The sequence below is a fragment of the Cololabis saira genome, chromosome 17, assembly GCF_033807715.1.
Source record: "Cololabis saira isolate AMF1-May2022 chromosome 17, fColSai1.1, whole genome shotgun sequence".
Lineage (NCBI taxonomy): Eukaryota > Metazoa > Chordata > Actinopteri > Beloniformes > Belonidae > Cololabis > Cololabis saira.
In genome coordinates, this window is record NC_084603.1 from 13184608 (window position 1) to 13199543 (window position 14936).

Below are 14936 nucleotides of genomic sequence, written 5' to 3' on the forward strand. Positions count from 1 at the left end.
ACACCAGGTGTTTTCAATCATCTTTTTATATTTGAAGAAGAGTGCCTTGGATTTTTCTTCCTTTTTGATATCCTTTTTCCCCACCAAAGAGCACCTTCGTCACACGACATAGATGAACCTTCTGGGCACTCTGGACTTTCTTTTTTGTTTGGATACAAACCAGCCACTTACTTTGGAATTAAGTTCAATTCGGAATGGCATTTTCATTCGGAATTAGGTGTTTACATGGTAATTTTTACTCATTTTAAATCAGATTTTATTTTTATTCTGAATTAAAGAGGAATTAAACTTCCCATGTAAACGCACTGACTGACATCAGAGCTTGAACCGTCGCGTTAGCGAGAACAACCGACCTACGAAGACCCGACACGGCCTGGAACGAGCAGCAGAGCAAAACAGGATCAGATGATGCGACTGGGACTGAATGTATGATGACTATGACGATGATGATGATGATGATGATGATGAAGCCAATGATGATGACTATGATGATGATGATGATGATGAAGCCGATGACGATGATGATGATGATGATGATGCTTGGCGGCGGTAACAAGTTGCAGCAGCAGCACCGTGATTCCGCTCCGACCAGTTAAAGTCTCCAAACTGAATTAAAAAGGACCTTCGCTCCCCAGTAAATCCCCGCTGAGCCGCTGCAGCTGGGGGGGGTGTCGGGTGTCTGGGGGGGTGTAGGAGAAATTCCCAGCACTTCTCCATTCCTTCACTCGCCCCCCCCCCCTCCCCTCCAGACTACACCTGTCTGGGCTCACGGTCGGGCCTCCAGAACAGAACCAGGTCCGGTTTACGGGGGCCACCAGAGTTTAGGTTTGAACAAATGTAATCAGATAAAGTCTGAAAGCAACAACAAAAACCCCCCAAAAAACCCCTCAGGCCTTCAGACGAGGTGTCACACACACACACACACACACACACACACACACACACACACACACACACACACACACACACACACACACACACACACACACACACACACACACACACACACACACACACACACACACACACACACACACACACACACACACACACACACGCTGCAGCCGAGACACCAGGAAGCAAAGGTGTGACACAGCAAGAAAGGTGTGAAATAAAAACAGACTTTACTGCCCCGACTTCCTCTGGCTGCTGAGCGCCGAGACCAAGGGCAACAACAACAATAACAACTAGAAAATTTCTGGAAATTTTTATATGGGCATGCCCTACTGCCCATTCGACCCCTCATGCTGCTTTGGTTTGGGGCTGTAGTGTTTGTGTTCGGGGTGGTTCTATGTCAGTTTGAGGTGTTTACGGTTGTATTGCATTCATTCCTGTGCTCCCAATAGTTATTAATAGGGTGCGCTTTTTGGCATCTAGCATCGCCACGGTAACGCTTTTGACTGAGAAAAGTAATGCCCATCGAGGCAAGATGGAGATGCATCTAACTATGTATGCCATGCATGGGTGCACGTTCCGGTTTAGGCTACGTTTACAGTTTTTTTTCACCATGGTAAAAAACCCCATCCGAATGAATGGGGCCATTTGGCCTGGATTTTCACATAAAATTTCCTTAAATCACAGCTTCATGAAATTTGAATATGTTGAAGTCCACAGCGTGCCGAGTCGGGGAATGAGTGTTTACATGATCGCGGAATTATTCTATTCGGATTTAAAATCGGAATAAACCAGCCACTTACTTTGGAATTAAGTTTAATTCGGAATGACCATTTTCATTCGGAATTGGGTGTTTACATGGTAATTTTTACTCATTTTAAATCTGATTTAACTTTAATTCTGAATTAAAGAGGAATTAAACTTCCCATGTAAACGCACTCAGTAACGCCGATATTGGGCCTGCCGGACCTATAAGGGTTCCAGGTCCAAGCGACCGGAGCTGCTCTCAGACGGCGGTCCGGATCCGGCGGTCCCACCACCCTCCGCTGCAGCCGGCGCCGCGCTCGCACCCCGACCGAGCCTGCAGACACCCGTCATTACTGCAGACATGTGACTTCATCTCACACCAGCCGCCGAGTGATTAAAGCCTGGTTCCCCCGCGCTGCTGTCTGGGTGAGAAACGGCGAGGAGAGCCGCCCAATGCTCATTTCTGAGCTTCTTTTCCACCGGAGGCTGAAATAACAGCTTATTTAGCCCAAAAGTAAAAGGCTGCAGCTGCAAATCAAGTGTTGAGTAACGTGACATTTCTCCTACATGGTTGTTTGGAAGCTTTAGTTTAGTTAAGTTCGGCTGCTGCAGAGGGTCATAATGGAAAATGGTCCGAAGGGAACCATTTAGATCCGGTATTAAAATGTAAAAAATCTTCTTTGTCTAATTATTTCCAGCTTCTTCTTCTTCAGTTAAAAATGACATGTTTGCATGCAGACACAGCGGGAAGGTCCGATCATGTCACTAATGATGCATTTGGGTCATGATGGCTCTCTATCACCCTTTTTCCACCAAACCGGTTCCAGGGCTGGTTCTGGTTCACAAGAGAGAACCGGTTTCTTTTCCACAGCTCGGTGCTAAGAGGAGCCACGTCAGTTACGTCGCTGCATTTGCCTGAAAGTTGCAGCAACAACCAGGTATCTGCTCTAATAGGACTTGGTCCACGTAGCTCCTCCGTGGACACATCTCTAAAAGACAGGTTGTCTCCTCCTCAGACCCATGATTATTTGAAAATGTCTCCGTCTCCCAGTCTATGGAGCCAAATCAAGGCCAAAAGTTTTGCTAATTTGAAAATACAATTTTAACCTGAAAATTCTTTTTTACAGTTTAAATTTTTTTTTTCAGTATCAGATCTTTTTATTTCAGTTTCAAATCTTTTTTTCAGTTTCAGAACTTTTTATTTCAGTTTAAAATCCTTTTTTCAGTTTCAGATCTTTTTTTTTCAAAAAAATTTGAAACTGAAATAAAAAGTTCTGATACTGAAAAAAAAAAAAAATGTAAACTGTAAAAAAGAATTTTCAGGTTCAAATTTTATTTTCAAATTAGCAAAACTTTTGGCCTTGATTTGGCTCCATACCAGTCTTGCTATTGCCGTTGGTCTGAATATTGTAGCGACTAAATCTAATATTCTGGCGCTACTGCTACTGCTGATTGTATTGTTTTGACATGTACTCTAAATAAGATCAATGGGATCCTTTGATGGTATGATGACAACCGCCTTTTAATAACCGTCTTTATCAACGTAACAATATGTGTAAATAAAGTAGAAAAACTGCAACTTAACACAGAGCACAGTCGAAAACTGTTTGCTTCCCCTTTCGTCAGCAACACCTGTGTCAAATTATAATCAACTTAAATAACCTGGCGTTACTCAACTATCAGTGTCAGACTAAGGTAAATAAATAAATAAATAAATAAATACAGCCCCCTAGCTGTTTGGAAGAAGAACTTACCAAAGAATAAAATAAAATATGGCTCCTACAAATATGCTCCGCTTACGTAAGCGGTTCTTTCCTTTAGACCAGCAGAGAGTTGGTGCTACTTTGGAACTGGTTCTTCTGGCCCGGAGCCAGTTCTTTGTCAGTGGAAACAGAAATCCCGGTTCCAAACTCAGCACTGGACCAGAACCAGAACCAGCCCTGGAACCTGTTTGGTGGAAAAGGGGTATAAAGGACTTCCTGTATCAGCCATGGTACACAGATAGCGTCTTTAGCGTCACGTTTGAAGATCAATATGAAGATAAGAGCAAAAGAGCAAAATCAAAAATGCTCCCCGACTCAATACAGAGGTTCTTTTCAATTCAGGAAACTCCCTATAATCTTAGAGGTGTCTGCAATTTTACTGTACAAAAAGCTAAAAAAGGTATGAAAAGGAGATGTGTCTCCATTACTGGAGTTACATTCTGTAATGATGCCAACATACATTTAAAAACATGTCATTCTCTTTTGGTTTTAAGAAAATGGTTTGTAATGCTATTTTTGAGGCTTATAAGTGAGATTGACTATCTGTTAATGTGTCTTTGCTTTTCTGTTGTTTCTTTGCCTTTTGTTGTTTCTTTGCTTTTCTATTCTCTTTTTTGTTTTCTGGAGGTCGGTAGCCAAAAAAAGAAAGTTGATAATAAAGGATAGGCTTTTATAAGCAGTTTGCTTCAGCCTATGCCTTTTCAGTCATTGTTCAACACATGATTATTGGTTTTGTGTGAAATGTTAATGCTGTGCACAATGTTTTTTGGTGTTGTGTTGTTTTTGTGTTGTGTTGTCATGACTGAATAAACTTCATTCATTCATTCATTCATTCATTCATTCATAAGTGGAGGTGGATGATTCCCCAGACGGCTGAGCATCGCTCCTCCACCACCGCTCCACTTCCAGGTCCAACAGTGTCGGTTTAGACGTCACATACGGGCCGTGGTAGGATCTCGGACTCAATACCACTTTGATTTTCAATACTTTGTCTGTTTTCACTGATGGATTCAACCTTAATCTTGCAGAAAACCAGTTCTGGAGATAAGTTCTGACATTCTTCCGACACACTCCACCTCTCTTTGCTTGAAGGCTGCATCGTTCACGTAACAGTTCCATCTACGACCACCAGGTCACCACCTGCCACCAGGTAGCGGAGGATCTGTTCCTGGTGAGCAGAGGTGGGTCGTAACGAGTCGCATTTACCTGAGTAAGTTTTGGGAAATGTTGTACTTTTAGGAGTAGTTTTGAATCACTATACTTTTTACTTTTACTTGAGTAGATTTGTGAAGAAGAAACTGTTACTCTTACTCCGCTACATTAGGCTACGTTGAGCTGTTACTTTTCTTTTATCCCTTTTATCCGCGTACGCGTCAATCTCATGACGTCACTGAGTGATTCTTTGGGAAAAATGTTTGTTTTTGCATGTTTTGTCACATTTACGCAGACTCAAACACACAGAGTTTCTATGAGTTCATGGGCTTGTTCTAGTTCTGCCTGAGTAAAAAAGAAAAGTACAAAGGCTTGAAATTTTGTGCTACTTGTGCTTAATTTATTTTTTTATTCTATTATTTTATTTATTTTATTATTTATTAAAGTAATTTTAATTTAATTTACTTTAGATTATTTTAATTTAAGCTATTTTTATTTCTTATTAATTTTAATTTATTTTATTATTTTATTGATTTAATTTGCCTGAAGATGATTATTTTGTACTTTTGTCTGTTTGAATGGTTGTGTTAAAAAAATAAATCAGACGTTACTCAGTACTTGAGTAGTTTTTTCACCAGGTACTTTTTTACTTTTACTCAAGTAATTATTTGGATGACAACTTTTTACTTCTACTTGAGTCATATTATTCTGAAGTAACAGTACTTTTACTTGAGTACAATTTTTGGCTACTCTACCAGCTCTGCTGGTGAGCAGCGCTGAGTCCGCGGGGATGGGCGAGTGGGGCTTTGCTTCAGACGTTTATGTACCACTCAAAATGTCGACTCGAAGGAGACATCAGAAATGGGCGTGTCGTTTGGGAGACGCCGGGTTGATGCGAACGGCTGGTTGCTTCGCTAAGCGTGGTAGTGTGGCGACTACAGATGAGGAAGTGGTCGAAGCTAGCCATTGGCTGTCAATCAACCTTATTGGTCCATCATTCGGCATCATAATATTGAATATCATTCTTATGCTGATGACACACAATTATATGTATCTGTTACTGCCAATCATTTGAGCCCAGTCAATGACCTCATTCAATGCATTACAGATATCAAGTATTGGATGGCAACAAACTTTTTACAGCTAAATGAAGAAAAAACAGAGATTCTTTTAATTGGTCCAAGTGCTCTGAGGCAACATATTCTCCCTCTATTAACTCCTCTGTCAGTAAAACCTTGTTAACTTGTCAAAAACGTGGGTGTTATTTTAGATGCTGATCTTAACTTCCAGAAACACATAGCTAATGTCTCCAGGACTGCCTTCTATCATCTTAGAAATATATCTAAAGTAAGATGCTTTCTGTCACAACCAGACTCTGAAAAGCTGGTTCATGCTTTTATCTCCAGTAGATTAGATTATTGCAATGCACTTTTTGCAGGACTAACAAAGCAAGTGTTACATAAACTTCAGCTTATTCAAAATGCTGCAGCCAGAATTCTAACAAAAACCACGAGGTATGAACACATCACTCCTGTTTTGTCCTCTCTTCACTGGCTCCCTGTTAAACAAAGAGTAGATTTTAAAGTACTTCTTATTGTCTTTAAATCTATGAATGGCTTAGCTCCCTCCTACATGGTGGACATGCTGACTGAATACATGCCGGACAGATCCCTTAGATCATCCAATCATAGTCTTCTCATCATACCTAGAATCCACACTAGATCGGCTCATGGTGTTTTCAGTCACTACCACACTCTCTGGAATTCCTCTCCACAGGAACTAAGGTCCACTTTCAAAAGCAGACTAAAAACGTACCTTTTTGCACAGGCGTTTGCCTAAACTCATGGTTGGCTGCGTGATCGTACTTTTGTTAAAATGGAATTATGGTTGTTATTATTGTTTTTTCTCTTGTCATACTTGTTATCTATTTCTGTTATTGTAAACTTGTAATTTTGTTTGTTTATGTATTTTGAGCACATCGAGTCCATGCTCATAATGTGAAATGTGCTTTATAAATACATTTGAATTTGTCTTATCAGAAATGAATTTATTCTTTAATGTATTTATCTTTTATGGAAGCCGAACTTCAGAAGGACGAACAGGTATCTGCGCTAGGTTTTTACGAGGGCGTTTCCAGCCACGCGTCACGTCGTCATCGCCCTCAGCCAATGAGAATAGCTGATATAGCCGGGATATTATTAGGATAGTGAAAGTTTAATCCAGCGATAAATAGCCATTGGCTGAGCCGATTGTCAATCAACCTTATCAAAAATGAATTTATTGTTTATTGAATTTACTGTGGTACAAAAAAGTTCACGGCCCTTAGAGTTGGATCTGAAACCAAACATGAGATTTTTAACCCGTTATCAACAGCCACGCTGTTTGATTCAGACGTTTGGTTTAGTTATGATGTCATGCAACTGCCAAATGAAGGAAAGAACGTTGTTGAGAATTTGCGACAGTTTAACTGGGCTGTAAAAAAGATGCTGTGACGGCTAACTGGAAACAGAACTTCAGAAAGACGAACAGCTATCGGCGAAAGAGTTTATTCGAGGGCGTTTCCAGCCACGCGTCATGATGTCATCGCCCCCAGCCAATGAGAATGGCCGATATAGCCGGGATATCGTCGGGATACAGTAGGCATGTCCCGATCCGATCACGTTGTTTTAGATTTGATTGAAATCGGACATTGCATCCCGATCAGGGATCGGATATATCATTTATTCTCATTATTTTCATCAGCGCATCAAATAGATGATAGAAAAACGCTAAAAAAACGGTGTATCAACAAGTAACCATGACAACGCTGCTAATAAAAAGAACGCTATGGGTGAGGTGGGGACTGTGGGCCATGTCATGTAAAGTGAGTTCAATAAAGTTGTTTGTTTGTGGTCAGAGCAGCGTTACAGCGGAGGTAAATAAATAAATAAAAGTGACTGAAAACCGAACTAGAAAAAAAAAAAAAAATCAAATTACTCAGAATCGGATCTGGGCCAAAAAATAGTAGTATAATAAAAGTTTAATGGAAATCCAGTGTTAGATACCTGCAGAATAACAACATAACAACTGAATAAACAGTTATATTGCGTCCATACGTACTAATTCACTGGTTTCCAGTGTTTACTTTCAGTAACAAGCTGAATAACTAAATCTTTTAATTCTACTTTAAATAGTTTCTAATCATAACTTTAATCCCTGTAATCTGACGAGCCTTCGTCCAATCAAGAGTGTTCAGTGTCGGAGGTCCAGAGACGATGAGAGTTTGATTTCAGACCCAATTAGCCCGGAGGTATTCTAGCGATGCCGGGGGGTTAAATTAGATTTACTTTTCCTGTCCGGGACAAAAGCTCCAGTGTGGGGGAGATGAACCTCAGCTGATCTGACGTCTTCACCGAGAACCCCCCCCCCCTCGTCTGGGGGGGTTATTTTTATTGTCGATAGAAAAATCTATTTTCCAGCTGATCCACTCAAGACAAGGCGAGAGCTGCGTCATGTTTGACAAGGAAATCATTAGCAGCGTCTCGGCACGTGGAGATAGAGGCGGCTGGACAGACGCCTCCGGCCTGTGTCTCGCTTAGAAAAATCCATATCTTATATATGTGACACCTTGCAAGCTACCAATCCAGTGAATTCCACTTTAATAAGGAGAAAATGGGAGGAAGAAATGGGCACTGAGATCCCGGATGCTCAATGGGTAGAGAGTTTAGGACCAGGCCTGTGTTGAAAAAAATCGATTTTTCCGATTCTAAATCGATTCTCATATTAATTCCTAAAAATCGATTTGTAAGTCTAAAGATCGATTTTTTTTCATTATTACATTTTTGCCCGGTGAACTTTAATCCCAGTAGTCACGTCATTTAATTCACACATGCGCTGTTGAGCTGTTGCAATTTCTTTCTTTTTTTGCACTTTAAATTGATATTGAAAGGCATATTTGAGTTATTTTTTTCTTAGTTATTTATTTCATACAAATAACTTTTGGAATTATTTTGTTTTTGCCCAAAAAAGGAATGTTTTGTTGGACACCAGAATAACTAGTGCCATGTTTTTGCCTTTGAATATGTTTAAAAGTATGAAAACAATGTTTTCAGTTATAATTGTCTATATTTCATTGCTTTATATAGTTTTTTGAGGTTATATTTGCATAAAATGCTAAAAACCAAATTCTCAAAAATTAAAAACCGAAAATGGAAAAAATAAAAATGGAATGTGGGAAAAAATAAAACCGATTTCATACGACTCTGTTTGCTGCCCTGGATCTGTTTGGTATGCTTTGTCCCGAGGTTAAGACCTATTGGTTTAATATATTCAGTTTAATATGCAAAATACTTCTCATACACCTAGAGACCGATCCATTCAATCTTATTTTAGGAACATCAGATGAACTTCCAACAATGTTTCCTCTCCTATAGTCTTATCATTTCAAAAAAGTTACTTCTCATGCATTGGAAGAAAAAAGATGTAGCCACCACAAAGATGTGGCTCAGTGACCTTACTAACACACTCCACTTGGAAAGAATAAGATATTCTCTTCTGGATGAACTCTTACTTTGAAAACATGTGGTCCCCTCTCATTCATTATCTCACACCTCCTATCAGAAATTGACATTTCCCCTTCACATTAACAAAGTAGTGAACAGACGGAGGAGTGGCTGGCTAGGGTGGGGGGCTGTTTATGTTTTTACCTATATTTCATTTTATTTATTTATCTATTCATTTATTTATCTATTGTTATTCTTACCTATTTTTCCTTTCTTTGTATTTTGCATTCCACATTTTATATCAGGTTCTTCATTTATTATGTTCTAAGAAAACAGAAAAGTGCACTATGCGCTGAACTCTATGCACACTGATTTGTGTTTACTGTAAATTTGTAGTTGTATTTTAATGTGCTCTAATAAAACACACTTGAGAGTGAGATAGCGGCGGCTGAACCGGGACCCTGAACCGGGGAGAGATTCCCACGTTGGGCTCGTCCTCCATATCAAAGGGCCGGGAGTCGTCACCTCTGCGCCGGCAGCTCACACCTCGGACACTTGACTCTGCAATGACGGGTCGTAAAACACTCCAACACAAACACACGGGGCCGCGAGCAGCCGCTAGCAGCAGCTAATAGTCGCTAGCAGCAGCTAGCAGCCGCTGGCAGCCCCGTCAGGCCGGAAACAGAGTCACGGCAACACGAGTTTGTTAAAGTCAGTCAGACTTGCTAATAATCGTATAAAACCTTGAAAATGGCTCCAGTCATGATGACAGTTGGTGGGTAAAGTTGGCTTTAGGATCACTTTTCAGATGCGTGTGTGTGTGTGTGTATATACAGTACAGACCAAAAGTTTGGACACACTTTGTACTGTATATATATATACATACACGTATATATATATATATTCTGGCTCCTACGAGAGAAGAGTTGACTTCAACTGAGCTGGATATGATCAGCAGGACGTCCCACTCACTTTCCACACACACGCACACACACACACACACACACACACACACACACACACACACACACACACACACACACACACACACACACACACACACACACACACACACACACACACACACACACACACACACACACACACACACACACACACACACACGCTGTACTTCAGCCTATTGTGTCTCTCTTCCTGTTGCAGAGAAAGAAAAACCTTCCCATCTTAGTCACGCTGCCGACCTCCACGTCTGTCTGGAGTAAAGGCTTATCTGCACACACACACACACACCCCCACACACACACACACGCTGCGTCTGGGTAAATACCGGAGTGGAAACACTTCCAGGAATTTTAATCGAGCTTCCCAGATTCCCAGATTCTCAGGTTCTCAGATTCTTCTTCCAAAGTGAAAGTAAGAAAGCGAAACGTACACGTATGTCGTCCCTCGTGAGGTTGTTCCTCCTGGAGAAGTTTGAACCGTCTGGTGTTTTGTTTTACCAGATTTTGTTTTGTTTTCTTACCAGATAACATCAGAGGCACAGACACCATGAGGGCGGCTGGAAAAGCACAGGAAGTGACTGCTGTGAGGACAGGAAGCTGCAGCGATGGGGGCACTTGAGAGCTAGCGGCCCCCCTCGGCCCCCCTCGGCCCCCAGTGGCCCCCAGCCACACACACACACCTTGACCCTGGCATTACAACCATCATGCCCACGGTTACATGGTGTTTTTTTAATTTGGAATTAATTTATTTGCCCGAACAACTTTAAAGCAGATGAGCGTTTCAATTGTTGGAATTAAGTTATGGAATTCATTACATTATGATTTAAAGGGCTGTATAAACAGGGGTGCACACAAGCCGGTACTCGAGGGCCAGTCTACTGCACGTTTTAGATGTTTCCCTGCATCAACACAACCCTGATAGACAAGGCTGTGTCACCAACAGAGTTGTGTAAACCTTGATGACATGTTGATGACGACCAGTGATTAGAATCAGGTGTGTTGAAGACAGGGAAACATCTAAAACATGCAGTAGACTAGCCCTCGAGTACCGGCTTGTGTGCACCCTTGTGTATAAACATATTTCAGTTTAAAAAGAAATTTAAAGAGAAAAAAATAGTAATGTATGGATAAAATAGTCAAAATCTATAATATATGCGTATGGAGACAGACAATCTATCTTTGATTTTTTTTGTTTTTCTTTCCTTGTGATATTAACTAAGTAATTGTGCAGACCATCTGTTATTATTGTTCAATTTTGTTTTGAGGGAGGGGCAGGTATAATAAGATTTTCTTCTTCCTGCTCCTTTCTGGTTATGGAATATGCTTTTGATTGTGTTGTCATTTTACTTGTTTGTTTCTTTTGTTTGCATATTTCCATGATCGGAATAAATAAAAATGAAATGAAATTATTTGGAATTAAATAATTCAGAACTAAACTATCTTCCTTCGAGTTTACATGGAAATAGTAATTCTGAATTGAGGTTTACATGGAAAACACGTTTGATTGGGCCGAGAGCCAGTACCTGGTACCAGGTGTGTGGGTACGTGGGTGGTGAAGTCGGCAGCGGCGTCCCGGACTTCCTGGTCCTCGTCCTGCAGCAGCAGCAGCAGACTCCTCCACAGGGCCAGGGTGGTGCCCAGACCTGGGGGGGGACAGGGGGGGACAGGGGGGTCAGGAGGATCCAGGACCAGGTCTGGGTTCTAACCTGTCACTGTCCCGTCACTCACCCAGCGGCAGGTGTGGGGGGGTCAGCAGGGCCGACGTGCAGCTGACCAGAACCTCGGCGGCCGTCAGCTTCACCTCCACCGGCTGCTCCTCGCCGCAGCAGGAGCTCAGCAGCGCCCCCCACTGGCTCAGGGCGTCTGCTGCAGCCGCGCCCTGCTGGGGGAGAGAAACACAACTTGTTGAGGCCAAAATTAATCTTGGTTAGTTTAAACATACTTTATTTACTTAATCCTTTATTTGAAAGAAGGCGTATATAAATTGGTTGATGGGGGCATGGTATTGTTTGTGTTGTATATATTATGGACAGATAAGTTCAGAAGAAATCATTTTTTGTTGGTTTGTTGCCTTGTCTGCCCCTCCTTTCTTGTGTCAGAATGTCTGCAGTAATTTAATGAGTGATTATTGACACCTGCAGATGAAGGAAGAGTGTGAGAGTGGGAAGCGGAACCGTTTTTTGACTGCAAAGGGCAGATAGCAGAATTATATTAAGATGCTTTTTTTTGTCTTTTGATGGATACTTTTTGCAACAGTATAATCTGCTGAATTATTATTTAATTGCATCAATTTGGAGGTGACGCTGGATCCGCGTCTGTCTTTTGTTTTTGACTGTGTTGACCCGCTCAGTAGCGGTTCACAAAAGTTTGGATAGAGAGCCGCAACACAACTTCTTGGAGAAGAAAGAGCCAGGAAATCTTAGCGGGGGCTGAGAGGTCTCAAGACCACTTTTTTGTGGTCCTGGTCTTGTCTCGGACTCGGATAACTGAGATCCGTTGCACCAAGGTGACAGAATCTGGTGATCAGCAGTTCTTCCTCTTGTTAATGTACAGTTTTGTAAACTATTTGTAGTTTGCATCTGATTTAATGTTTTGGTGCATCTGCATGTGTCTGTATTTAATTACAGTTAAAGAGGTCACCGCTGCAGCGGTCCCTACCTGGGGGTCAGAGGTCACCAGCTCCACCACCAGCTGAGACAGCAGCGTCAGGGCAGCACAGTGCAGCTCCACGCTGGAAAACACACAAACACAGGATCAGCCTTCCATCAGGACCAGAAGATAAGATAGATAGATAGATAGATAAGATACTTTATTAATCCTTTGCAGGAAATTAAGGTAACGCATTGCTTTTCTCTTTCAAAAGCATTACCGTGGCGACGCTAGACGCCAAAAAGCGCGCCCACCCTTCATCTGGTTGGTTCAGACAGAAAAAACTTTGTGCCTCAAGCCCCATAATACGGTTTGACGTACATGAACGAAAATCGGTACACACCGCATGTCGCAACTTAAAGAAAAGTCTCTTGGCGCCATGGCCGAAACCGAACAGGAAGTCGGCCATTTTGAACATTTTGAATTAATCATGTAATTTTGGCGCAATTTATGCCATTCCTTCGGCAATTAATACGGCCCGAACCATAACGTGCACCCAGGTGTGTTCCCCAAAAGTCACCAAATTTTGCACCAAGTCAGGCCTGGCGATAAATTTGATATTTCATGGTTTGCATTAATGGGCGTGGCAAGATGGCTCAACAGCGCCCCCTAGAATACTTCTCTCTGCCATAACTTTTGAATGGTTTGACATAAAGAGTTGTGGGTGGTGTCATCGGACATGGTTTTGAGTCCTTGACCATGAATGGTGAAAATTAGCCCCGCCCCTTCTTCTGATTGGTTCTCCCGATTTTCTGACTATAACTTTTGAATGGTTTGACATAAAGACTCGTGGGTGGTGTCATTTCTGATATGTTTATGGGGGATGGTGGCCATGAGTGCGAGGGCCCGTTCATCGCTGCTTGCAGCTTTAATTTTTAATTTTACCTTTATTTGACCAGGATTTGCACAGGAGGTCCACGTAAAACACACACTTGTCAAAACTGTCAATTATCCATCAAGCTCCACAATGAAACATTAATGTAACATTAAATCAGATAGATTTGTGTAGGACATTTCTCTTGCGGGACGGGAGAAGACACAAAATCAATGCATCTCTATTATTGTGCGGCATGAGTTTTGCGGATGCGGGCGGGAGTGGATATAAACACTGTGGGCTGGGGATGAAGAAAACAGTCCTGCGCAGGGCTTTAATCTGAACAACGTCCGACGCTACGCCGCCGTAACTCACCTGTACATCCTCCCAACCCACAATAGAAGTGTGCTTCCCCTCGCCGCTACATCAGGGGAAACAACTGTACAAGAAGCAACCCGATCTAGTCTAACCCGCCTCTAATCACAGCCCCGGGGGGAAAGTGGATCCCTGCGGCCAGGAAAAGCCTCGGCAGCTCAGAGCCTTTGTAACCGGAGCTGGTGCAGAACTCCATTCTCCTCGGGGTGAGAAGAGTCCGGCGGCTCGCCGAGGGGCGGGAGGGCGTACCGGGCGATACACGTGCAGGAACGGCGTCGCTGAGCCGGTTGGCGGTGAAAGATAAAGCGGCCGATGACTCACGGCTCTTTCATGAAGGACAAAGACGACGACGGCGCCGCGGCCCGGCAGGTGCAAAGGAAAAGCAGGGCCTTTCAGGGCCCCGGTGTCAGCTTTCATGCCTCACCCAGAATCCCGGGGCGCCCAGGTGCAGTTAGTGACCCCGAGTGCCCCCCCCACCTGGATCCTGGCTCTGAATGAAGGCCTGACAGCCAAGTGGCAGCAGCGGCACGGAGAGAGAAAGAGAAGGACGGGGTGGTGAAGGAGGAGGAAGAGCGGCTCCATCCATCACAGCCTAAAAGCCTCCGTCGGATCGCGCTGGGGATGTTTTGACAGCGTCTTTTCAGCCGGGAGTCGAGCCGTCATCACCATCATAGCCGTCATCCCCGTCGCCCCCCTTTCCTCTCGTTTCCACTCAGACAGAAGCTGAAGACACATCAGGGACTAGTACGACCCGGGACATTGATCTGGAACCGACTCTCACGCATAAATGGACTGATATGAAGAAACAACCCAAGAAACAGTTCCAGTAGACAAAACTGAGCTGTTTTAAGGGATGTTTCACTTTTTAAGTCCTGTTTTAAAAAACGTATCACACTTTTCCACTAGTACCTACTCAGCTCGGCTCTCCTCCACTCGGTTTGGTTCTTTCCCACCAAGGGGTCTAACGTGCCGAGTAGATACTTCTCTCTATCTATTCTGCTGAGGTTCTAAGTCGGGCTGTGATGTCATCACACTACAGGCCACCGATTGGTCGAGGGGTTGTCACCTAAAAAGTAACTTGTCGTAGACCATTTTCACT

At 42.7% G+C, this 14936-nt stretch overlaps 1 protein-coding gene across 2 annotated transcripts in view; it reads right to left on the reverse strand.

Annotated features, from left to right (window-relative positions):
- The window catches only part of thada (THADA armadillo repeat containing), a 154561-nt gene that overhangs the window by 5490 nt on the left and 134135 nt on the right, over positions 1-14936 (reverse strand). For both annotated transcript variants that reach the window (XM_061745696.1, XM_061745695.1), the window contains exons 33-35: positions 12658-12730; positions 11728-11881; positions 11523-11642 (exon numbers count right to left, since the gene is read on the reverse strand). In XM_061745696.1, coding sequence (XP_061601680.1) covers positions 11523-11642; positions 11728-11881; positions 12658-12730 — 347 coding nt within the window. The remainder of the gene's footprint in view (positions 1-11522; positions 11643-11727; positions 11882-12657; positions 12731-14936) is intronic.